Here is a 24,500-nt window from a genome sequence, read left to right on the forward strand (position 1 = left end):
CTATTAGGAAAACAAAACCAGCAAATACATATTTAAAAATCCAACTAAAAAAACATAGACTGTAACTTTTACATTTATTATAACTCAGAATGTTTCTTTTCCCATGTTTGCTTACATGGTCAAGTTGTGTCCAGACTGTACCTTTTTTTTTTTTTTTTTAAGTAGAGACAGAGTCTCACTGTGTTGCCCAGGCTGGTCTTGAACTCCTGGGCTCAAGCAGTCCTCCTACCTCAGCCTCCCAAAGTGCTAGGATTACAGACATGAACCACCATGCCTGGCCAGACTGTACATTTTTTACTCACGTTTTGTATATGTACCTTTTCACTGACCGAATTTCCTGCTCATCAGATGTTAAAAATTGAAAGCATGCTGAAACTTTGGAAAATGAAAATGAAATTTTATTAAAACAACTTAAGCTTTTGATCACTGTTTTGTCTTCGTTATCTTTATAATTCTTAGGACAAGTTGTAGTGGTTAAGAAGCAATTTCATTGATATCATCCAAATGAATTGTAAACTTCAGAGTAGATTGCTACATATAGACTGAGTTATTTGTCATATGAATAGCTAGGTTATTGAGGGCTCGTATGTTGGGCTTTATTGATCTGATTTCCACTTGAGAGAACTGCTTATGTATTTGCTTGCCATAAATTAGATGATTTTGCTTTTAGTTTCAACATTTTTAGTTTGAGATTTTTTTATTATGTAGCCTAGAACTCATCACCTAAGCTTTGGGAGTGATCAAATTAATGGAGATTTTTAATAATGATTTTCTTGAAATTAGGGAACAGTTGGTTCACACTTTGGTAGTTCTGTCATTATTTTGATCTATTTTAAATAAACAATCATCAGGATTTTGAGTAACAGTTGGGGTTCCAAAATGGACTAAACAAGAAACAGAAACTAAAATATAAATACATATATAATTTTATGTATAGGAAAATAGGAAGTCCTGCATTTGACTTTAAGAACTCAACTATTCAGCATATAATACATAATATGTAAAGTATTTTTTTTAGGATTTCTTTTTGTGGATACATAGTATGTGTATATATTTATGAGGTACTGAGATATTTTGATATAGGCATGCAATGCATGATAATCACATCATGGAAAGTGAGGTGTCCATACCCTCAAGCATTTGTCTTGTGTTACAAACAATCCAATTATGCTATTCTAGTTATTTTTAAATATACAATTAAATTATATTGACTATGGTCACCCTATTGTGCTATCAAATACTAAGTCTTCTTCATTCTGTTTGTTTTGTACCCATTAACCATCTTCACCTCCCTCTCAGCCCAGCACTACCCTTCCCAGCCTCTGGTAACCATCCTTCTACTTTCTGTCTCCAGGAGTTCAGTTACTTTGATTTTTAGATCCCATGAACGAGTGAGAACATGTGATGTTTGTCTTTCTCTGTCTAAAATCAGGCTTTTATAGAAGCTAACCTTAAGACTTTTGAACTTCAGGTAGCATTACCATTCACCCCAGTGTACCCAGGACAGTTCTAGTTTATGCCTGCTGTTTCTGTGACCTTATTAGCACTTCTATTCCCTGAAGAGTGTCCTAAACTAGATGATAAAATATGATTACCCTGGTTTTCGTTGCCATTGGGATCCGTATGAGACAGTAGTATGATGTGTTCTTAAGATTGCTAATTCAGCTTAGGTAATATTAGAAGTAAAGGATTCTGAGGCAAGGAAATTCAAAGCCTCATTATTATACTGTCATTGATGAAATCTCAGCCGGCATCTGTATCATTCTGAGTGCTACATTTAAGAAGGACAGCAGTGCACTGAAACACTATTGGAAAATGTCTACTCGGTCCTTAAAGGGTCTGGAAGCCTCATGATGAGACGAATCACGAGGGTGGTGCAGGCATGGATACCTGGCAAGCAGAAGACTTGGAACACATAGTAGTTGGCTTTCAGCTTGGAAGGCTTGCCACAGGAAATCAGAATTAGGTTCTTCGTGGGTCCAGAAATCCAGAAACCAATGAATAGCAATTCTGAGGAGGTTGTGGGGAAAGGACAGAGGAAAGAGGCCCAAGGTCAGAGTCTTTGGCCTGTGATTGATAAAGTTCATGCCCTCAATCAGCCCCTGGACCAAAATGAACCTGTTGGGGACACCTGCCTTAGCCCCTTGTGAGCAAAATTATTCACTCGTAAATAATCCTTTAGATTTTCCTTGGCAAGATGATTAAAGGAAATACTATATGTGAAAACATTTTATAAACTAAAGCATACACAAATGTAACTTCTTGCTGTTACCAAGAAATGCATTTGTCTTTAAAAGACACTAAAGAAATTAATGCATTTTGTTAAAAAGTGCTGATTTTCATAATGTTTATATTTCAGTTGATTTTTAAACTATGGGTACAGAATCAGTGATATAAATTAATAGCTGTAAGTGTGACGTTTTTCGTTTGGTGAAATGGAAATCATTAACGGTTTTTATTTTGAGGTTCTTATTATGTTGGCATTTTAATGACCTTGAGAGCAGTTTTATCCCTTTTATAAATAAAAGTGTTTTAAAATAATTGGCAAAGTAGATTTACTAAGTTTATCTTGATAATGCTTAACACTTTATGGTTGACTTTACGTTTATTACTTGAAATAAGAAATAATTCATAGCTAAATTTCTGTTCAAGTTCTTTTGATTCTGCCACCTTTGTAGCTAATGGGTGTCTCTCTCCTTCTCCATAATCCCTTTCCATTTCTAAGGACAGAGTTTGAGTCTGTTTTCATGACACTATGGCCTTTCATAAGTTACCCTTCCAGCCTTATTTTCTCCTAATTTTTTCATATTCCTCCTTCACATCAGCCATATTGTCCCCTAAACTATTTTACCTAGGTTCTTCTTACCTTTCTCTCCATGCCTTTGTAAAGGAATACTTCTCTTTTTCTTATTCCGTTTACCCTATTCCGAGTAGTGTCACCTTTATATAATACCTCATTGCTTTATCCAGGCAGTTAAGTCTTGTGGATGCCTCCATTCCTATTATATTTGTGCTTCTCACATGCATGTATTTAGGGAAAAGCACTGTCTGTTAGGCATCTTAATACCCTCTGGATATGGATACAGTGCCTAGCCTATTAGTAGGTTTCTAGGAGAAATTGGTTAAATTTGAGTTGAACTCTGCCAACCTAATCTTTTAATAATTTCTGTTTATTCTTTGTTTATTGTCACCAGTTAAAGAGAGCAATAAATTTATGAGTTTGATTTTATTCATTAACTCAACTAGTATTTATTGAACACATTTTGCATAAGCAGGCCATTGTTGAGTGTTGGCAGTATAATGCAATTGATTCTTCAGAGGTACCTTGATGTTCTAATGAGAGAGATAGGGTACATGCTGTAAAATGAGGCAAGCATGTGCTCCACATGGGAGCTGTACACTTGATTGCTGTGTTTGCTCTCTTGATTTGTCTGTCTACCATATATAAAGTGTCTGCTACACCAATGTCTGTGACTGGGTTCTGGCTACGTAAGATGCCATGGACAGACCATTAGAGATAACGCTGTCCTGCAGTTTTACTCATGAGGTAATCTTTAGGAATGAATTAGATGTTAATAATATACTGATATTTGTGTATGTTGGGAAAAAAGATAATGACAGTAAATGGCACTAGCACCCATAGCAGTTCATTATGGCTTATCATTTACTATTGCTGTAAGCCAAAGTCATATGTTAAACCACCTCATTTTAAATTATGTCTTAACTTCAAGCACGATGGTTTCCCTGTTTTACAGAAACTAGAAAAACTGCTTTTGGAATTATTTCTACAGTGAAGAAACCTCGGCCATCAGAAGATGAAGATTGTCTTCCAGCTTCCAAGAAAGCCAAGTGTGAGGGCTGAAAAGAATGCCCCAGTCTCTGTCAGCACTCCCTTCTTCCCTTTTATAGTTCATCAGCCACAACAAAAATAAAACCTTTGTGTGATTTACTGTTTTCATTTGGAGCTAGAAATCAATAGTCTATAAAAACGGTTTTACTTGCAACCCATTAAAACAACAAACGAAACCTAGTGAAGCATCTTTTTAAAAGGCTGCCAGCTTAATGAATTTAGATGTACTTTAAGAGAGAAAGACTAGTTATTTCTCCATTGTGTAAGTGATAAATAACAGCAAATATACTTGAATAAGATGTTTCAGGTATTTTTGTTTCATTTTGTTTTTGAGATAGGGTCTTGCTTTGTTGCTCAGGCTGGAGTACAGTGGCATAATCACAGCTCACACACAACCTCAATCCTGGGCTCAAGTGATCCTCCCACTTCAGCCTCTCAGGCAGCTGGAACTACAGGTGTGCACTACCACACCTGGCTATTTTTGGTTTTTTTTGTTTTTCCCTTGTAGAGACATGGTCTCACTATGTTGCTGAGGTGGGTCTCAAACTCCTAGGATCAAGCCATCCTCCCGCTTTGGCCTCCTAAAGTGCTGGGATTACATGAGCCACCACATGCAGCCAGATGTTTGAATATTTTAAGAGCTGCTTTCAAGAGTTTCTTGTTCATACTCAAATAGTTATTTTGAAGATATTCAAACTTATATTGAAGAAGTGACTTCAGTTGATCTTGTTTTAAGCTTCTTTCATGTATTCATCAAATCAACATTTTTTTCTAAAAGAAATTGTTATAGAATTTGTGGAAGGAGAGAGGATACACATGTAAAATTACACCTGGCCTCTTCCTTCACTGCTTCATACCTACGTGAGGTCTTTGAAATAGGATTCCTTACTTTTAGTTAGAAACCCCTAAAACCCTAATATTGATTTTCCTAATAGCTGTATTAAAAATAGCAAAGCATCGAACTGAACCAACTTTGGAAATAATTTATTTTTATAATGGGATCATGTTAAGTAGAAGTAGCTTTTTATGCAAATATGTACATTTATGCAATATTAATGTAAGGGCTCTAAAACACAATGGAGTAGAGCCAGAGGTATAACTGAATAAGAAACTTTTTTAAACAAGAGAAAGACAACTGTTCTGCGGGTTGGAGAAAATACAATTTTTTTTTTTTGAGACGTAGGCTCACGCCGTCCCCCAGACTGGAGTGCAGTGGCGCAATTTCTGCTCACTGCAAGCTCCACCTCCTGGGTTCACGCCATTCTCCTGCCTCAGCCTCCTGAGTACCTGGGACTACAGGCGCCCGCCGTGTATTTAGTAGAGACAGGGTTTCACCATGTTAGCCAGGATGGTCTCTATCTCCTGACTTCATGATCCGCCCGCCTCGGCCTCCCAAAGTGCTGGGATTACAGGCGTGAGCCACTGCACCCGGCCCAAGAAAATACAATTTTAAAAAGAGAAAGCTTTATAACCTCACCAATGAATACAAATGTTTAAATAAAATATTGATTAAAAAAACATTAAAACAAAGTACATCATGACTAGGTGAAATTTATTTTATTTTTTTTTATTTTTTTCTTTTTGAGACAGGGTCTCACTCTGTCACCCAGGCTGGAGTGCAGTGGCACAATCTCGGCTCACTGCAACCTTTGCCTCTTGGGCTCAAGCCATCCTCCCACCTCAGCCTCCCAAGTAAGTGGGACCACAAGCATGCACCACCACATCCCAGCTAATTTTTGTATTTTTTTGTAGAGATGGGGTTTCGCCATGTCCAGGCTGGTCTCAAACTCCTGGCAGATTCAAGCAGTCTGTCCGCCTCAGCATCCCAAAGTGCTGGGATTGCAGGCACAGGCACGAGCCACCATACCCAGCCTTCCAGTTCTTTTTAATGCAGTATCCTTTATCTTATTCATAGGTCAAAAGAGAAAAATCAGAATATTTTTAATAGATGCCAAAAAGACATTTAATAAAGTTTAAAATCCACTCCTGATTTTTAAAACGACAATAATAAAAACCCGTGGCAAAATTAAAGTAGAATATTGTATGCATACATATATATGTTCGTATGTGTCTGTTTTTTGTGTATATTAAATGTGATGGCTCCAAAAGCATTTTTGACTACCACTTGGCTGATTTGATGGATTAACCTACCCATTCCTTCTGTAAAACTGAGGCCGGTGCTGCTGAGGCCACACACCAAAAGTCTGCCATTTCCTTGTGTGCCAGTTTGACCAAAAGTCAGCTGTGTTTATTCACAAATCTGTTTATGCCAGCTGTATTTAGCATTGTAAGTAAATTATTTTTTTAAATATGAAAATTGATGAGCTACTGGGGGCAAATGAAGAATTCCCGGGAAAACTAAGTCAGCACTTTGGAGAGGTTTGGAAAAGAGTCATGACAAAGAACTGCTGTCAAATTAGGTGTGAGAAGGATAACAAATTTGGGGATGATCAGTAAAAACTCTGCACTTGGACTGGTTCACTAATGTCAAGTTCCTTTTCTGCTTTAAAGGAACTAGAATTCAAGAAAGACAACTTTGGATCTCTCGTCAGAGAGATCATACTCCCAAGAACAGGCTTTGACCCTTCTGTAAAAGATTGGTACCCAAGTATACATTTTACTATTTTAAGCTCAAAATGCTTAACAGGATGTATGTTCAATTTTTTGGGGTGTCCCATCTTAATTTATGAATTAGTGATGTACCAGCTACAGTTGCACCAGATACAATAAGATTTTCATGTTATAGAAACGAGGTAAAATTATTTGCGGATATGACTGTCTTGGAAAACTCGTGAAATAAATGGGAAAAAATAGAAATATAGGTACCTTTCAGCTTACGTCCATTTACTACACATTTGTGTAGTATGTGTTTGCAGTTGTGCCTGCTTTCTATTCATCCGTGTTTATGCCATTGTACACAATAGTAGGGCATGATGGCTGATCACCAGTGAATAGCAGAGGCAAGTTTCCTTCTAATATTTACTTTGGTTAGAATGAACCACGAATTTAATTGCTACAAGATGACGATACCTCTGCCTAACCAAGATGAAGTTTGGCAGAGTGGCCAATTATGTATAAATACACAAAAACCAGTTTTGATTAATAACCTGTTCAATAATTTTAAAAGATGACACTATTCACAGAGACATAAATTACCAAGAAATGTGTAGGGCCTCTATAAAGAAAACTTAATGAAAGTAATAAGAGAATAAAGGGAAAATAAAGACTAGAATACATGGAGAGAGACATTGTTTTCTTGAATGAGACAAATTGTAAATCAAATTCTCCCCCAAATTACGCATTTAACAAAATTTAGAATCAAAATGCCTATAAGTATTTTTTGTTTTCTTGTTTATGTATTTGGTCTTTGGACTTGGTATTCTGAAAGAGTAAATATGAGAATTGGAAATTTCAGGGAAAAACCTAATGGGAGGGACTTACAATGCAGAAATTACAGAGTATAACAAAACTCTAGTACTGTAATTAAAACTAATTGGTGCAGAAATTCAGAAAGAACAGTGAAAAGAGCAGGAAGTCCAAGATCACACTTTAGATATAAGAAGAAATGATGGATTGATTGTTCAGTAAGTGATACTGAAATAATTGGTTATCTATTTGGGAGAGGCAGTACAGCATACCAGTTAAGTGCATAGGGGAAAGAAAAACTAAGTGCGTTTAAAGCCCAACTTGCTAGTACTCATTAGCTATGACCTTGGGCAAATTATGTAACCTCTCTGTGCCTCACTTCATCTGTTCTCCCTACCTGTGACATTATTGCAAGGGTTAAGTAGGTTAGTATTTGTGGAAGGCTTACTTTGATCAGGGCCTATCATAAAATGTATGAACTACGGCCGGGTGCCATCGCTTACACTTGTAATCCCAGCCCTTTGGGAGGCCAAGGAGGGCAGATAACTTGAGGTCAGGAGTTCAAGACCAGCCTGGCCAACATGGCAAAACCCCGTCTCTACTAAAAATACAAAATCAGCCAGGCATGGTGGCCCATGCCTGTAATCCCTGCTACTCGGGAGGCTGAGGCAGGAAAATTGCTTGAACCCGGGAGGTAGAGGTTGCAGTGAGCTGAGATCGCGCCACCACATTCCAGTCTGGGCGACAGAGCAAGACTCTCTAAAAAAAAAGAAAGTACCAACTATTTTATTATTTATTATTTGATTATATTAATTTAAATATTGAAGTGTCAGCTATTATTTAGGAAAAAACTAAGTCAAATCTCTATCTCACACCCGATACACACCCGTAGTAAATCAAGGTAGATTAAAGATTTAAATTTTTTTAAAAACTTGTAAAATACTAGAGGAAAATATAAGCTAATTAAAAAAATAATAATCTTGGATTGGAATAGACCTGCTAAGCATGGTCATCAAAGCCAGAAAACAAAGTTTGATTGATTTCTCTCTACATAACAACAAGTAGGAAAGTACATTTACAATGCATATTCCAGGAAGGTTTCATATGCTTAGCTTTTAAGAATTTTTTTTTTTAAATACCCAACATGACATGCTGTTAGCATCCACAGAGATCCCCATTCCCAGGGTGGTGTACCTATTTTGCCAGTGCTTCAGATGTTGGGTACTAATGACTTATCTTCACCCTTTTCCAGAGGATTGTCCTGGGCTGATGAGAGTCACTTTACCTGAAGATACCTGGGAAGTTTTGTCTCCTCTGAGGTTGGCCCATGGCCAGTGACTGATGCAGGACATTACAGCCCGGCCCACTGGCCTCGGTGGTACAATTTATGCTCCTGAGCACCCCATGGAATTACACCGTGTGTGGATTTCTCCTGAAACCACATACTTGCCTCTTCTGCCCTGTTCTGTTTTTTCTCATTCCCTTATAGAGGACTCTCAGTAAGTCACTTGCACAAGAATCCTAATTTGAAATGCTGCTTCCGGGAGACCTGACTTAGAAAATTGGACAAATAAAGTTGATTTTTTTAAATGTCCAGTAACATGAAGATGCTGAACTTTCCTAGTCATTTAGGGGAATATCACCACAAATATATCTGGCTGATCAGGTTGAAAGTTAAAAGAAAAAAAGATTTATAAAGTGGGTATTTTCAAGATGGTGTGGAGGGAGATACAATTTGATGCAAGTCTTATATTTTTGATGTCAATTTATTCTTCAGAAATAACTGGTTAATTATAAAGGGTGGATGGATAAGGATATTCACTGCAACAATGTCTTAAATGTGAAAATGGAAACAACCTAAATACCCAATAATAACAGGATTAAATAATTCATTGTACATTAAAACAAAAGAATACTGTCTATAAAGATGTCTAGAATAAGTTGTTCAGTTGAAGTTGTAAAGCTAAATACACAATACCCATAACGTGCACAGAAATAATCAGAATGTCGTGAAACCAGGATTATTGGTGATGTGTTGCTTCCTTTGTTACTCATTTCTGTATTGGCATAATAAGTATTGGGTGTTCAAGAGGAGGGGAAAGGAAGTATGACAGATGTTATGGGGAAAAAGCAAAGTGCAACAGGAAGACACCTGGGGGAACTAATAGAATCTAAGGACTCAAAGATGGCTTCCTGGAGGAAATACAGCTAGACCAAAGGGGAGGAATGAGGAGAAGTGATGTGATGGGGTGGAGTGGGCTGTAGTGGGAAGAAGAGTCTTCAGGGAGCTGGCACAGTATGTGAAAACAGTAAAGCAAGTGCCTGGATTTTTTAAGGAACTGAAAATTTAGTTGAGTTGAAATTTAGAGTTTGGCTAGGAAAGTTATGAGAGATAAGAATAAAGAGTTAACAGCAGCCAGATTTTAAGGATTTTATAAGACATTTTTAGGAGTTTTTATTTCATCCTGAGGGAAATGTGAAGCCATCGAAGGGTTGAAAGAGGAGAGTGAGTTGATCAGCATTGCATTTTAGAAAAATCACTCTGTCTGCAACTTGAAAAACATTCTGGAGGTAAGCAAGCCTGGAGACCAGGAGCCTGGGAGGGCTATTTGAGTGATCCAGATGAGAAGTAATGGTGACCTGAACTAGGGCAGAGGCACCTAGGATTGGAAAACATGGACAGATCACAGCACTACTTACGTAGTATACTTGGTAAGACCTGGTGGTTGTTTATAAGAGAAGGATGAGGGAAAGAAGGTCAAAAACAACTTCTAGGACTCTCCATTGGCCAGTGTGGTGTGCCCTTCACTGAAGAGCAAACACAAAATGAAAGATTGTGGGCAAAGAGTTGAGTCAGTGAGAAAGCAAGGAGAGAACCTTATAAAAAAATGACTATGTGATTAAAAACTTAAAAATTTCCCCCAACGTGTTTATCTTTTCCATTAGCAGAGATGACTAAGAGTTGTCTTATTCTAATGGGATTTATTCCATATTGTCTCTCATGCCTTCTACCTAGTTATTAGTGCAAATATTTATATGTGCAACACAAAACTTTTTAACTCTTTATTCTCTTCTCTCGTGTACCCTCCCAGTTCTTTAGGGGAGGTGGATTTGAGGCAGATACCATAAAGAAAAGTTGGTCACATGATGGTAACACGTTGAAGTTATGCCACATGAAACATCAGCACTGGCAAGAGAAATGTCTGTGTTGTAGGTGTTTCACTTGGAAGAAATTGAAGGACCCTGGGCCTTAAAAGTCTGACAAACTTAAGCCAGGACCCCTGTGGGGAAGGTAGAGGGGCCGACAAACAAGATTGGGAGTCAGAGATAACAATGAAATCCCCAATGCCTGTGGGAAGTGGACTCCCTGGATTGGTAAAACACTAGATAGAAAAGGTACAAAAATATTTCAAACCATTCTCACAACTCTATATGTGTCTATGACCAGATAACTGGAAGACCTTCTGATTATGGACTATGCGTATACACTCTCCCAGATGGTTAGAGGCATATCTAAGAGGTTAACATATATGATCTTATCCAAAATGGGTCTCTTGGTGCTAGTGTTTCACATCAGACTTCACTGGCTTTCATGTGTTTCCACAAGTGCCAAACATTTCTCATATCCTTGCTGTATTCCATAGAGCAGTGTTCCTGCTACCTGGAACACTTGATTCTTGAATAACTCCTGTTTACCTTTCAGACAAACCCCAAAGGTTACCACCTCAAAGAAGTCTTTATAGAAGCCTCGTCATCTTAGACACTCAGTACTCTGTATTGTTTCCTTCATCGTATTTACAACAGACAGATACTATGCACTTATGCCTCACTTAACGACAGGGATACGTTCTGAAAGGTGCATCATTAGGCAGTTTTGTTGTGTGAACATCACAGAGTGTTACTTACACAAACCTAAATGATACAGCCTACTACACACCTAGGCTATATGAGCAATACAGCCTATTGCTCTTAGGCTTCAAACTTGTACAACATGTCACTGTACTGAATACTGTAGGCAACTATAACACAATGGTAAGTATATTGTGTATCTAAACAAACATAGAAAAGGTAATGCACTGTACTACGATGTTACAACAGCTAGGATGTCGCTATCGATAGAAATTTTTCAGCTTCATTTTATTTTTATGGGACCACCTTTGTATATGTGGTTCATTGTTGGCCGAAATATCATTCTGTGGCACATGACTATGTATTTATTCCTCATTATTCCTTTAATATTCATATCTTCCAGGAGGGCATGTCATGGACAATCTCTTTTTCTTACCACAGGTCTTAGGACCTGGCTTAGCACCTAGCCAAGAACTACTGGCGTACCTCCTTTTATTGTGCTTCAATTTATTGTGTTTGCAAATACTGAATTTTTTACAAGTTGAAGATTTGTGGCACCTCTGTAAACAGCAAGTCTATCGGTGCCATTTTTTCAACATCATGTGCCTGTTTCCTGTCTCTCTCATGTCACATTTTGGTAATTTTCACAATATTAAAAACTTTTTCATTATTATTATATGTGTTTTGTTGGTTAGTATTCTTTGATTTTACTATTATAACTGTTTTGGGTAGCCACAAATTGCACTCATATCGGACAGTGAACTTAATCCGTGAATGTTGTGTGTGTTCTGACTCCTCCATCGACCAGCTTTCCCCATTTCCTTCCCTCTCTTCAGGCCTCCCCATTCCTTGAAACAAAACAATATTGAAATTAGGCCAATTAATAACCCTACAATGGCCTCTAAGTGTTCAAGTGAGAGGAAGAACCACACATCTCTCTCAATCGAAAGCTAGGAATGATTAAGCTTATTGAGGAAGGGCATGTAGAAAGCCAAGATAGGCTGAAAACTATGCCTCTCACTCAAGTTGTGAATGCAAAGGAAAAGTTCTTGAAGGAAATTAAAAGTGCTTCTCCAGTGAACACACAAATGATAAAGCAAAACAGCTCTATTGCTGAATGGAGAAAGTTTTTGTGGTCTGGATAGAACACCAAACCAGTTACAATAATGCCTTAATCCAAAGCCTAATCCAGAGGCCCTAACTCTTCAATGCTATGAACGCTGAGAAGTGAGGAAGCTACTGAAAACAGTTGGGAGAACTGCAGCAGAAGTTTGTTCATGAGATTTGAGGAAAGAAGCCATCTCTGTAACATAAAAGTGCAAGGTGAAGCACAAGTGCTGATAGGGAAGCTGCAGTGAGTTATCCAGAAGATCTAGCTAAGATAACTGATTAACATGGCTACACTGAGCAACAGATTTTCAATGTAGATGAAACAGCCTTCTATTGGAAGATGCCATGTAGGACTTTGATAGCTAGAGAGGAGAAGTCAATGCCTGGCTTCAAAGCTTCAAGGCTTTGACTCCCTTTTTTAGCTGGTGATTTTAAGTTGAAACCAATGCTCACTGACCATTCTGAAAATCCTAGGGTTGTTAAGAACTATGCTAAATCTACTTTGCCTGTTCTCTATAAATTGTACCACAAATCCTTGATGATAGCACATCTTTTTACATCATCGTTTATTGAATATTTTAAGCCCATCATTGAAACCTACTGTTCAGGAAAAAAATATATTCCTTTCACAACATTACTGCTAATTGAAAATGCACCTGGTCACCCAAGATTTCTGATGGAGATGTGCATCTGATGAGGATGTACAAGGAGATGAATGTTATTCTCATACCTGCTTACACAACATCCATTCTGTAGCCCATGGATCAAGGAGTCATTTTGAATCAAGTCTTATTAAGAAATACATTTCATAAGGCTATATGCCATAGATAACGATTCCTTTGATGGATCTGGGCAAAGTAAATTCAAAACCTTCTGGAAAGGATTCACCATGCTAGATGCCATTAAGAACATTCGTGGGTCATTGGAGGAGGTAAAAATATCATTAACTGGAATTTGAAGGAAGTTAATTCCAACCTGTGTGGATGACTTGGAGGGGTTCAAGACTTCAGTGGAGTAAGTAACTGTTGATGTGATGGAAATAGCAAGAAAACTAGAAGTGGAGCCTGAACATGTGACTGAATTGTTGCAATCTTGTCATAAAACTTGAACAGTTGAGAAGTTGCTTCCTATGGATGAGCAAAGAAAGTGGTTTCTTGAGATGGAATCTACTCCTAGTGAAGATGCTGTAAACATTGTTGAAATGACAAAAAAAGGATTTTGAATATTACATCAACTTAGTTAATAAAGCAGTAACAGGGTTTGAGAGGATGTACTCCAATTTTGAAAGATGTTCTATTGATAGTAACATGCTATCAAATAGCATCAGATGCTACAGATAAATCTTTTATGAAAGAAAGAGTTAATTGATGTGGTAAGCTCATTGTTGTCTTCTTTCAATAAATTGATGCAGCCATCCCAATCTTCATCAACTACCACCCTCATCAGTCAGCAGCCATCCACATGGAGGGAAGACCCTCCACCAGTAAAACGATTATGACTCACTCAAGGCTCAGATGATCATTAGCGTTTTTTTTTAGCAATAAAGTGTTTTTAAGTTAAGGTAGGTACAGTGTTTTTTAGACATCGTGCTATAGCACAATTATTAAACCACAGGATAATGTAAACATAACTTTTGTATGCACTAGAAAACCAAAAAAAATTGTGACTCCCTTTATTGTGATATTAGTTTTATTGTGGTGGTCTGGAGGTCAAAAATCATGGACCTGTGTGTTCTCTCCTGGGAGGTCTTTGACATTGCCAGTCCCTGTCCACAAGAATTGTTAAATCTCTAGTTAATCTGCATTTTTCTAATGATCAGTAATATTGAGCTTTCTTTTCCAGATGTTTGTTGGTCACATGAATGTCTTCTTTTGAGAAGTATCTGTTCGTGTCCTTTGCCCACTTTTTGATGGGGTTGTTTTTTCTTGTAAATTTAAGTTCCTTGTAGATTCTGGATGTTAGAGCTTCGTCAGATGGATAGAGTCTGAATGGCAATTATTTAAAAAGTCACGAAATAACAGATGCTGGCGAGGTTGCAGAAAAATAGGAACACTTTTATGCTGTTGATGGGAATGTAAATTAGTTCATCCATTGTGGAAAATGGTGTGGTGATTCCTCAAAGATCTAGAACCAGAAATACCATTTGACCTAGCAATCCCATTATTGGGTATATACCCAAAGGAATATAAATCATTCTACTACAAAGATACATGCATGCATATGTTCATTGTAGCACTATTCACAATTGTAAAGACATGGAACCAACCCAAATGCCCATCAATAATAGACTGGATAAAGAAAATATGGTAGATATACACCATGGAATACTATGCAGCCATAAAAATAATGAGATCATGTCCTTGGCAGGGACATGAATGCAGCTAGAGGCCATTATTCTTAGCAAATTAACACAGGAGCAGAAAACCAAACACCACATGTTCTCACTTATAAGTGGGAGCTGAACAATGAGAACACATGGACACAGGGAGGGGAACAAAATACACTGGGACCTGTATGGGGGTGGGATGGGAGGAGGGAGAACATCAGGAAAAATAGCTAATGCATGCTGGGCTTAATACCTAAGTGATGGGTTGATAGGTGCAACAAACCACCATGGCACACATTTACCTATGTAACACCCCTGCACATCCTGCACATGTACCCCAGAACTTAAAATTTAAATTTAAAAAAAATCACTAGTTAAGCCTCAATGGGAATTTCTTAAGGAATGCGGGTTTACCATGCAGAAATCATTCTGAACACCAGGGGTCTCTTTTTACACACCACTGGGACTGAAATCTCGCTAGAATTCCTTTGTGTCTTTATGGCTCTCAGCCTAGCTGCTCAGTGTGGTGGTGGCATTTCGTGGCCCGTCACCTGGGAGCTTATCAGAAAAGCAGAATCTCAGGCCCCACCTGAGACCAGCTGAATCAGAAATCTGCATTTTAACCAGATCCCCAGGTGATCTGTATACATATTAAATACTGGAAGTGCTGTTGTACGGGACATTTCTAATCTGCAAAACTTGGAAAACAATGGAAAAAAAAAAACCCTCCTACATAGCTTTTTTTTTTTCATATAGGACATTTCCACCACACTTATAGAAGGACTTAGAGGTTTAGAGTTTGATTGCCTTTATTATGAATATAAAATGTACATACAATACAATATACATTTATACATTTACAGTTTGCATTTCCTTTCATCTTTTTTGAGCAAATTCAATTCTGCATGTCCCAGTTTGCCGCTCCTTCCACTGACTTGCACTTACACTTATGACGTTCTCTTCACCTGGGTACTCTGTGTACTCAGTAAAAAAAAAAAAAAAAAAAATCCAGCCTGGGGGTAAAATAGCTGGCTTCACTGTCCTTTTCACAGAATCACTTTCCTTCCATTGTTTTCTTTCCTGTCCCTACATGCCTTCCCTTGCTTCATTCAAACTTCTGCATTAAAAATTCAGGAGAAAAGAGGGCTGTGATAATCAGCCCTCTCTTAAAAACTCTTAAATGAGCAAATGACACATAAGTAGGCACTTAAACTTTGCTCTTTCACCTGGTTTAAGAACTACCTATGGGTGGGAAGGCTCTGAAAGTGTTATATACAAATGAAGCTCTGCTCACCAAATGGATGATCATGAAGGTCTGAATATCAGTAGCATGGCAGTAAATAAATAAATAGGAATACATAACAATAAATAGAGTTTTACTAAAGGAAATTTAAACACCTATAACCCTGTGCTTTCTTAAAACTTCATTAGGTACATCTTCACAACACGTTGATAAATAGAAACTAGATTTTATGGCTAGTGTCTCTTCTCTTGGGCCATGCCTTCAAAATGCCAGTGAACATTTACTGATTAAGAGTCTGTCGTTTGCCTCAGAATGTAGCTATGCGAGAGGTCTTGTAGGAGTTCTCTTTGAGGCTGTCAAATATTGCTTTGGTTCCATTCTGCCAGTGTAGCACCAGATCCATCGGCGTCTTCCCAGCCTAATCAAATGAGATAAGGAAACTTGACTTTCAGGCGGGTGACATCTGTAAATTCACGTTCTCTGTGTGTTTCATGAGGTAAGGATTAGGTATATGTTATAACAGTGTTTTACGGTTTCCACTAGGAGTGATCTGCAGTTTATACTCAAACCAGCCTTTCACTGTTTCTCAGAGGGATGCTTTTGCCATTTTACAGCAAAAATCTTTTTCACGTGGGACCATCCCAGGTATTGGTAAAATCCCTTGTCCCTAGACGTTAAGTGTCAAGAGCACCTCAAGTCATTTTGAAATTTATAAAATGTCTCCATACATCTTCCAGTGTCCTGTGGAATGGACTCCCGGAGGTGGGAGCATGCCTCTTGGACCAAGAATCAGTGCCTATCCATTTGAACGATTGTTCTTTGATTGATAAGAATTGATGGTAAATGAGCTGCATCAATAACTTGGCTTAAGGACTCAGGTACTGCTTGGGTACTATTACTGTTCCTGGGAGCAGATTTTTCCTAACTTGTCAGAATTTTCAATGGACTGTCCCAGGAAATGTATTTTTCTTGGAGTTGATGGCAATGACATGTGTGAACAAATAATTTTTGAGACAAAATTTTGATTTCCCTTATGCACATGTCTCAAGATTTAAATATATTAAAACCATGTCATCTCTCAATTCTTATCTATAGATAAGAATTTTTCCATCTCTATTCATTGAGAAGTTTCTTTTTAACCCAGCGACTGCAAATTGGCAGCTTTGAGATGCAAACCAGAATAGAGACCTGTTTTGTTTTGACCCAAACAAAACTTAGATTTTTGTTAAGATTAGCATGAATTGGCAACAATTGGAAACCAAGAGATTTCCCAACTGGATTTGTGACTTCTATGAAAAAATCAGAAGAGTTAACAACATGGTACCCATGGTTCCACAGAGCAACATAGACTGGGTTGGGGAAGGGCCACCTTTAAAAGAGTTATGTGCACAGACCCTGACAGCCACACATTGAAGTCACTTATGCCATCTCCCCGGCACAGTGTGTTCAGTCTGCATTCAGATTATGAGATTTGTAGGTATTTAAATTAGTGGCCCTATAACCTTCATTTTGGAACTTCCCCACCTCTGTAGTGTCTTTCTCTAGGAACAATCATCAGTAGACATGAATATACAGTTTTGGATAATGAGAAAATATTGTATGCTGCTCCCAATCTCCTTAAGATGGCATCAAAAGGGTATTGATCTTTGGGGGAAACATCAATCCATTGAGTCAATGACATTAATAGTTCCATAAACCTGATGCTAAGATCTAACTGATAATTCAGAACCCTGAGCCCTATTTGTATATTTTGGGCTACTCTTCCATAAATTCCTTGCACTTCTCTCCATTGAAATTTATATTGTGATTTTTCTGGCTACTTACACAGTCTCCCTAAACCTGTATGCTATTTGTCTCTGCTGGTAGTGTCTCACTATCTGAAAAAAAAATCCTCACATTTTCTGCAGCTTTCAAGATTTCATTGAACCTGCTCTTTTTCTGATAGTTTAAAAAATTATTAGATAGGATCAATTCTAATATCTAGACTGAGGAAGCCCTACTGTTAACACTTTCCCATCCCAAGCAATCTTCATTTATCACCATTCTTTGATCCTGTCACCAAGCCAGATTTGTTTTAAACGATAAGATATTCCTCTCAGTCTTTGCAACACAAATAAGGGGAGAAAATTATTTGCATTTATATGATGACTGAGTTTCCCTCCACCCTACCCACTCTTTTTTGTAAAGTGATTCTTCAAAAGCTTCTTTAAAATTATTTCTTCAGAAATTTATACCTGTTCCTCTGGGCAATATTTTTTAAGCTTATATTAGATGATGTTTGTCTGGAAATTGAGACCATGAGGAAAAGTTGGTTATGTTCCCTGCTTACAGATGAAGTTAAATTAATATGTACTTATACAAGAATTTTCAGGGCCTAAATATAGGAAATTATTTTGAGAGATGTGAAGACAAATCCAAGTGGAGAATGGATAGAAATTATCTGAAAAAAATACAGGCAAAAGCACAGCTACCCCTGGAAGAAAATGGTGACATTTCACATTGCTATAAGGAGGAAAGGGACTTTCTGAATTACTCAGATTGGATATTGATTAACCTTAGTTCACTGGATGCACTGACCCTTGTGGAATTTTAGGACATTTTGGAAATGGTGGATGCCTTTATTTCTAACTTCCTCAGCTCTTGCACAGACAGAAATGGCCAAGGCAGGTTGGACTTCTAGGTGTTTGTGGGGATGAGCAAATTTTGACTATCTTTCATTTCCAATACCAAATTGTAAAAGAATTACTATGCACTGTATCAGGCACTGAGGTCATAGCAGTATCTATGGCTTCCCCCATATCTGGCCATGTGACCTGAGTCCTAGCCAAGATAAACATTGTCCTCAGGGAAATGGTCAGGGGCATTTAGACCATCGAAGACCCCTCAAATACTGCCATTGTGGGAGTAGTTTCACCTATTTAAGAAATGCTCCTGGAAATTGGAAAGCTTGCAAGTGGTGTTTCTTGTTTCCAGTACTTACACAGTTCTTGATGTTGAGATCCGCGCCATACATAATCAGGAGTCGGATCATCTTATAGCGGTTCAGTCTCACCGCATCATGCAACGGGGTATCTCCTTCCTAGAGAAGCAGAGTCAACAGGTTCAAGGTGGGTCTGAGGCCAGGAAGTGGGTCCTGCAAGGGCACCCAGGCTTGGGGGAGTGATTCCAAATAGAAAAGCAATGAAGCTTTGGGAAACTCGAGCGTGTCCAGCTACTCACTCTGTCTTTGGCGTTGAGGTCTGCCTCACAGGCGATAAGATGCTCCGCGCACTCATAGTGGCCAGTCCTCACCGCCACATGCAGCGCTGTGCTGAGCAACTGGAAAATTGGAAAACGCTGCTGATTCGCTAGGAATGAGGACAGAGGCTGTCCCAGACCTCAAGACATGTGCGAGGGGGAGAAGTGGTCACTAGGGTGCCTGCACACAGCATGGGCCTCCAGATGACTTTAATGGAGAGGCGAGGTTAGGAGATGGAGGGGTGGGGGAGGAGGGGAGGTCGGGTGGGAGAGGAAGGGAGGGCGGGTAGGGGAGAAGGAGGAGGGGGAGGGGGAAGAGTGGGAAAAGTGGAGAAGGATGGGGGGCAGGGAGGGGGAAGGGGTGAATGAAGGGAGAAGGAGAAGAAGAAATACCTTATCTCGGGCGCTAATTTTTGCTCCTTTGTTCAGCAACAATTTTAAAACATCCAGGTTTCCTCCACGGCTTGCCCAGTGGATGGCTGTGGATTCAAGCTATACCGGGAGACAAGAAGACCCGATAATGTGAAGGAGAATGTGGTCTGGGGAATTAGAACCTGGTTGCTAGGGCATCCGTGATAATAATGAGTTGTCCCCATCTAGATTGACAATTCTAACTGGAGTCGAAGGTTCTTACCAAATGTGTTAGCTAAATTACGTGTGTGTGTGTGTGCATATGTGTGTCTTATTAGGAGGCTCTTAATAAATCTAATAATGTTTTAAAAGAATAAGAATGGCCATTTATGGAGACATTTCTCATGCCAACATGGTGCTACACTCTAGACACCTTGATTCTTCCAGCAACATTTTGAGGTAGGTGTTACTATGCACATTTTGCAGATAAGAAAAACCAGGTTCCAAAAAGTTCAAGTTTCTAGCCCAAGGAAACACAATTAATAACAGGCAGAATACATAGTCAAACTCCCCTCTGCCTGGAACTTCTAACTTCTTTTGTCAAATGTACACAAAAGTTCTAAACACATGTATTTAAAAATTTTGGCAGAATAAAAGTAGTCCCTTCCAAAATATTTTAATCTGGATCTGACACCTCATCTAAGGTCCCTGTCACTCTTTCTCTACCTCTGTGGGTTTTCTGCTCTCATTTTTGCTAGCACAGCCTCTGTACCTCAACTGTAGTCACTTGTGTCTACAGTTGTAATGTGTGTAGTTACCCCTAGGAGACCCTCTCCTCACTGATCTATGTGGTTGGTATGCCCCTGGCCTTAATCCCACATTCATGATTTTTAGTTTCCATGCAAACTTCTTATTTTCTTTCTTGATTTTTTTTTTTCAATGTGTTTATGTTTTGGATTCAATTTTGGCCAAGTCCCTTGGATTTCTTTGATATCCCGTTTCCGCTTTGCTATAAAGTCAAAATGAGCTGCATTTAAATACATAAAGAATTTTCCCAGCTCAATCTTCAGTTCATAAATTATGCTGCATACTGGTCTTTGTAGAAATCACAGTGATTGAATTATTGAGGTCTGAATAGCAGCTACTTTCCACAGATGCAATTCATTTCATATGCAGTCTAGCCCCAAATCTCACTGGTAACAATTGGCATCTATCATATAAAGTGTGCAGCTAAAGAATTCTTATATGTTGCTGGCAGCCAACCATGAGCAGGCTGCCCTGTGAACAATGGAGGGACAAGGCTGTTGAAAGGCAAGTGTCGAAAATGAATGACTAACTCACTGATGAGGATATTGAATTCAGTTTAACAGCTTTCACTTCCTTCTTTTCCCTGAAATATTCCTCTATTTTCAGTATGTATGGAAAATATTTTCACATGACCTACTCTCATCTCCCAACTTTTCTTTATTTGGAGAAATGAGCTTTTGCCTAGTTCTCTCAGATCAATTTTCAATCCAATCAGCTCGGTTTTGCATTGGAGGTTTTCCGGAGCTTCATGTAGTCTACTTCTTTTGGCTCATTCCCAAGCAAAGAAATATATTTACCATATCACGGAATTCGATCTGGGCTCCAGCTTCCATTAACTTCTCCACAATTGCCAAATGTCCTTCCAAGCATGCTCTATGAAGAGCTGTCCGTTTATACTATCAGAACAGAGATTTTAAACAGAGATAGCAATAAATATAAAAATGTGCGTAAACCCTTTTAAGAGCTATGAAGCTGGAGATTCTGATGACCTAACTGATAGAAACTCAAGTGCTTCTTTATGAATAGAAATGTCAAAGTTAACTAAAATTGCAGAATCAGAACAATTATCCTGCAACTAATATTTGAGCTTCCGTCAACATACATTTCTAAGGGCTCAAAGGCCTACATTGAGGAGTGTGAACTTAAAGGCTCAAAACTATCTAAATGCTGACATCTCCGTTTCTACTATCTTGCACCTTCCTTGTTCATGTAGCATTACCATGCAGATCAGACAGTTTTCTTGCATCTGGGACTGTTGCTAGACTGACTATCAAAAAGTTTCCACTCATTTTTAGGAGAATGGGAGACATGTTTTTAGTTCAACTTCAGAAGTGATCCCCAATTTCACTTCATGGGGGAAAGAATACAAAAGGATTAGTGATTTTTGATAAATTGGCTTTATTTGAATGGGCTAATGAACTATTAGAGCTGGAACAACTTTAGGCATTATTTCACTCCAATGCCCCATGTTTACAGATAAGGAAACTATGGCCCAGAGGATGCAAATTAGCTGCTCAAAACCAAATAGCCAAGTAGTGGTACAACTGGCCCCTGAACTCCAATCTCCAGATTTCTTAGACAGTGTTGACGTGTTTGGTTTCAATCAAAGATGATGCTAATAATATATCTCTAAAGGTGACTTTTTGGCCCACCTTAAAAGTCTTATCACAAGGATCTAAGAAGTTAAAGAAAAACTGAAAAATCAGCCAGATGTATATGAGTGCAAAAAGCAATGCAATCTGTAGCACTGATGCAATATCTATTTATTTTTTGGACCACTGAACTCTCTTATTAGGCCCCTGGCATACACAGCAACAGCTGGGGAAACTGTTTCAGGTGGAAGGACTTTGGCACTATATTAGCAAGACTAGAGTAAAGCATAAGAAACATAAAATTAATGAGCTGGATTTTGCAGTGCTTTGCATGAGTCTTACCTCATCACAAACATCTGGGTTGTTCTTGTCTGACAAGAATTTTTCTACTACTGGCAGTTTATTCTCCAGAGCAGCCTTCAGAAACATAGGCACATCCACAGGTTCCGTCTAAAGCCAAAAAAATATAGATATATAGCATGAGAGTTACCGTGAGCTTGCCAACATTCAGTAAAACCCTCCACAGGTATTTGCTCCCCTGTAGCACAACACTGGACATGTATTACTGGAAACCAAAAAAAAGCCCTTACAATGATTTCAGGTTCTGGTTCCTTTACAACTGGAACTTTAGTTTTCCTGTATTTTTTCCTTTTCTTCAGTTGAATGATTATTTCAAGGTCTTCTAAATTTTCAAGCTTTGATCTTTGTTCTAGTTTTTTCTTTTTGAGCTAAAAAAGAAATTCGTATTTCAAAAATATGGTGAGTTCTACTGACAAGCATTCTTGTTGTGTCTAAACTAAATCTGCAAGGTCTCAGATAAACATGTGAACAGTTTGAGCAAAAACATTTTTTAAAAATTATATAAATCTTTGACTTCATTTTAGGGATTTCTTATTCAGATATTTATCTGGGGGTCTAATTTTCAGCTAATTGCCATCATCTTTACCTCTGTTGCTTGTAGAATCAACCCTTGACTAATTGAGGACACGATCTTGTCTCTAAGTGATGACTTTGTAATTAATGCCATAAACAAGTCCTAGATTTTTAAAGGATTTTTAAAATTGTGCTCAAAACTTGGTTTAATTTTTGAGCATGATAAAAAGAATCTAGCAGTAAATGTTAAGCTCTGAAATATCAATGTCATTCTCTTTCACTAAGCAGAGCCTTCTAAAACAGACTGTCCAGGGACCACAGCTAACTAAAGCAAATTTTATCTGTGTTAGTAATTAATGAAAATTCACCCAGAAACACAGATTGTGTCAACACAGACAGCAAACGGTTAAACAATGATCTATGGACCACAGACCATGTTATTGAGAAAAAGAGACCTCCCTTGCTTGGGATTAACTACATGGTGTGTAACATCAGGAATTCACTGGACATGTGTATCTTTCAATCAAAACATGGTCACAGCACATTTATTCATTGATTCAGAATTCAGAGGTCATAGTCTTGTCAAAGAATTATTTCCCAAAACCTGTTCCATACAAGTTGCCTCTTTATGGGTTAGAATCTGGTAAAGAAACATCTTAATGATTGGGTTTGTTTCTCTCTTCTCCTTCCCTGACATTTCCATTCCCTACCCCAGTCCCAACATCCTACTAGTGGATTCCACAGACAGCTCTCACCTCTGCCTCTCGTTGTTTCTCACTTTTCCACTGTTGCTCCCCCAGGGTCACAGGGTGGGCTAGAAGTGTCTTCAGATCCTCCTGCTTCTCTAAAGTAACAGCAGCTTCATACTCTCCATCTCTGAAATCCTCAGGAAGGAATTCCCCTGCCTCCCCATTGCCATTCTTCTTCCCAGTGACCTATGAGGGAAGAAGATGGCAGGGTCAGAAGTAGCAGCCTCGTCCTGGGTCATTCTTCACAGACAGTGCTGCAGGAGGCTCTTGGTCCTTCTCCCCTGGGAACAGCCACCTTTGAGCAGTGCACTCTCAGATCTCAAGCTGCGATGCACACTGCTACAATTGTCCCAGAATTACCTTCAGGTGCTTGTCCTACTCTCTTGGTTAAATCAAAGTTTGGGTTAGGTTGACATATTTAAATCTACTTTTAGTCTGCTTAATCACATTTCTTTTAGGAAAATCACAAACCTTCTCTACTTAATTAAAACTCAACTTTAGGCACTTTTGATGAGCTTAGCCTTATTGTAAAGTTTCCAGGTTTACATTCTTTCAATAACACTTCTTCCCTAAGACATTTTGATAACTACATGTGATTCCACACTGTAGTAATAAAACCAAAGGAGAAGATATTAAATAGGAAATATGCAGAGAATTCATTACTGGTAGCTCTATTTTTTTTTTCCAATTTCACTTGTTTCATCACATCAACCTTTTTCCATATATGACATTTTCAGAGTTCCTTTGCATTACATCTGAAAGCAAAGGGCATTTCAATTTTCAAATAAAAACCAAGATGAACCAGTTTTCATTTTATAAAATTAATGCATCTTACATACCAGTTCCTCTACTTTCAGTACCATCATGTTGGCTGAAGGAGTCTTGTATATTTTTCTGTCGTGGAAGGAATCCCTGGAGTTGGCCCTGCTGGGCCCCTCCACACCGGTCAGCTTATATAGCTGGGGCCGGGTGAGATAATCTTCCAACCTGGGAACCCAAGTAACACTCCCGCCCCCATTAGGAGCAAACTCAGAGGCAGGTGAATTTTCATTCCAGACTCAGTGTCTGGGAAGCTGAAGAGGGAGGGGAGGACAAGCTAACCCCGCTGAATATGTGAATCAGGAAGAAATGTGAGAGGGCCATTCCT

At 38.5% G+C, this 24,500-nt stretch overlaps 2 protein-coding genes across 4 annotated transcripts in view; one reads left to right on the top strand and one right to left on the bottom strand.

Annotated features, from left to right (window-relative positions):
• RPP30 (ribonuclease P/MRP subunit p30) overlaps positions 1–8,436 on the top strand; it is a 33,353-nt gene extending 24,917 nt beyond the window's left edge. For 2 of the 3 annotated variants that reach the window (XM_009245617.3, NM_001133845.1), the window contains 1 exon segment: positions 3,756–5,961. In XM_009245617.3, coding sequence (XP_009243892.1) covers positions 3,756–3,862 — 107 coding nt within the window. In that variant the 3' untranslated portion in view covers positions 3,863–5,961. 3 annotated transcript variants of the gene reach the window in all.
• A 6,856-nt stretch (positions 8,437–15,292) lies between these two features.
• Positions 15,293–24,500, bottom strand: ANKRD1 (ankyrin repeat domain 1). The gene is made up of 9 exons (XM_002820967.5): positions 24,193–24,500; positions 23,360–23,539; positions 22,322–22,459; positions 22,074–22,181; positions 20,937–21,035; positions 19,375–19,473; positions 18,964–19,062; positions 18,725–18,823; positions 15,293–16,162 (listed from the first exon to the last, which is right to left on the bottom strand). The coding sequence occupies exons 1-9, from the start codon at positions 24,217–24,219 to the stop codon at positions 16,052–16,054; spliced, it is 960 nt and encodes a 319-aa protein (XP_002821013.2). The 5' UTR covers positions 24,220–24,500; the 3' UTR covers positions 15,293–16,051.

Source organism: Pongo abelii, chromosome 8 (assembly GCF_028885655.2).
Source record: "Pongo abelii isolate AG06213 chromosome 8, NHGRI_mPonAbe1-v2.0_pri, whole genome shotgun sequence".
Classification (NCBI taxonomy): domain Eukaryota; kingdom Metazoa; phylum Chordata; class Mammalia; order Primates; family Hominidae; genus Pongo; species Pongo abelii.

Bases quoted from the DNA above. Each gene is read 5' to 3' on its own strand.
- ANKRD1 (XM_002820967.5), bottom strand. From the start codon at position 24,219: ATGATGGTACTGAAAGTAGAGGAACTG. The intron at 23,540-24,192 runs GTATGTAAGATG...CTTCCCTCATAG, and splicing joins TACTGAAAGTAGAGGAACTG to GTCACTGGGAAGAAGAATGG. The intron at 19,474-20,936 runs GTAAATATATTT...CTCCCGGTATAG, and splicing joins AGATCGAATTCCGTGATATG to CTTGAATCCACAGCCATCCA.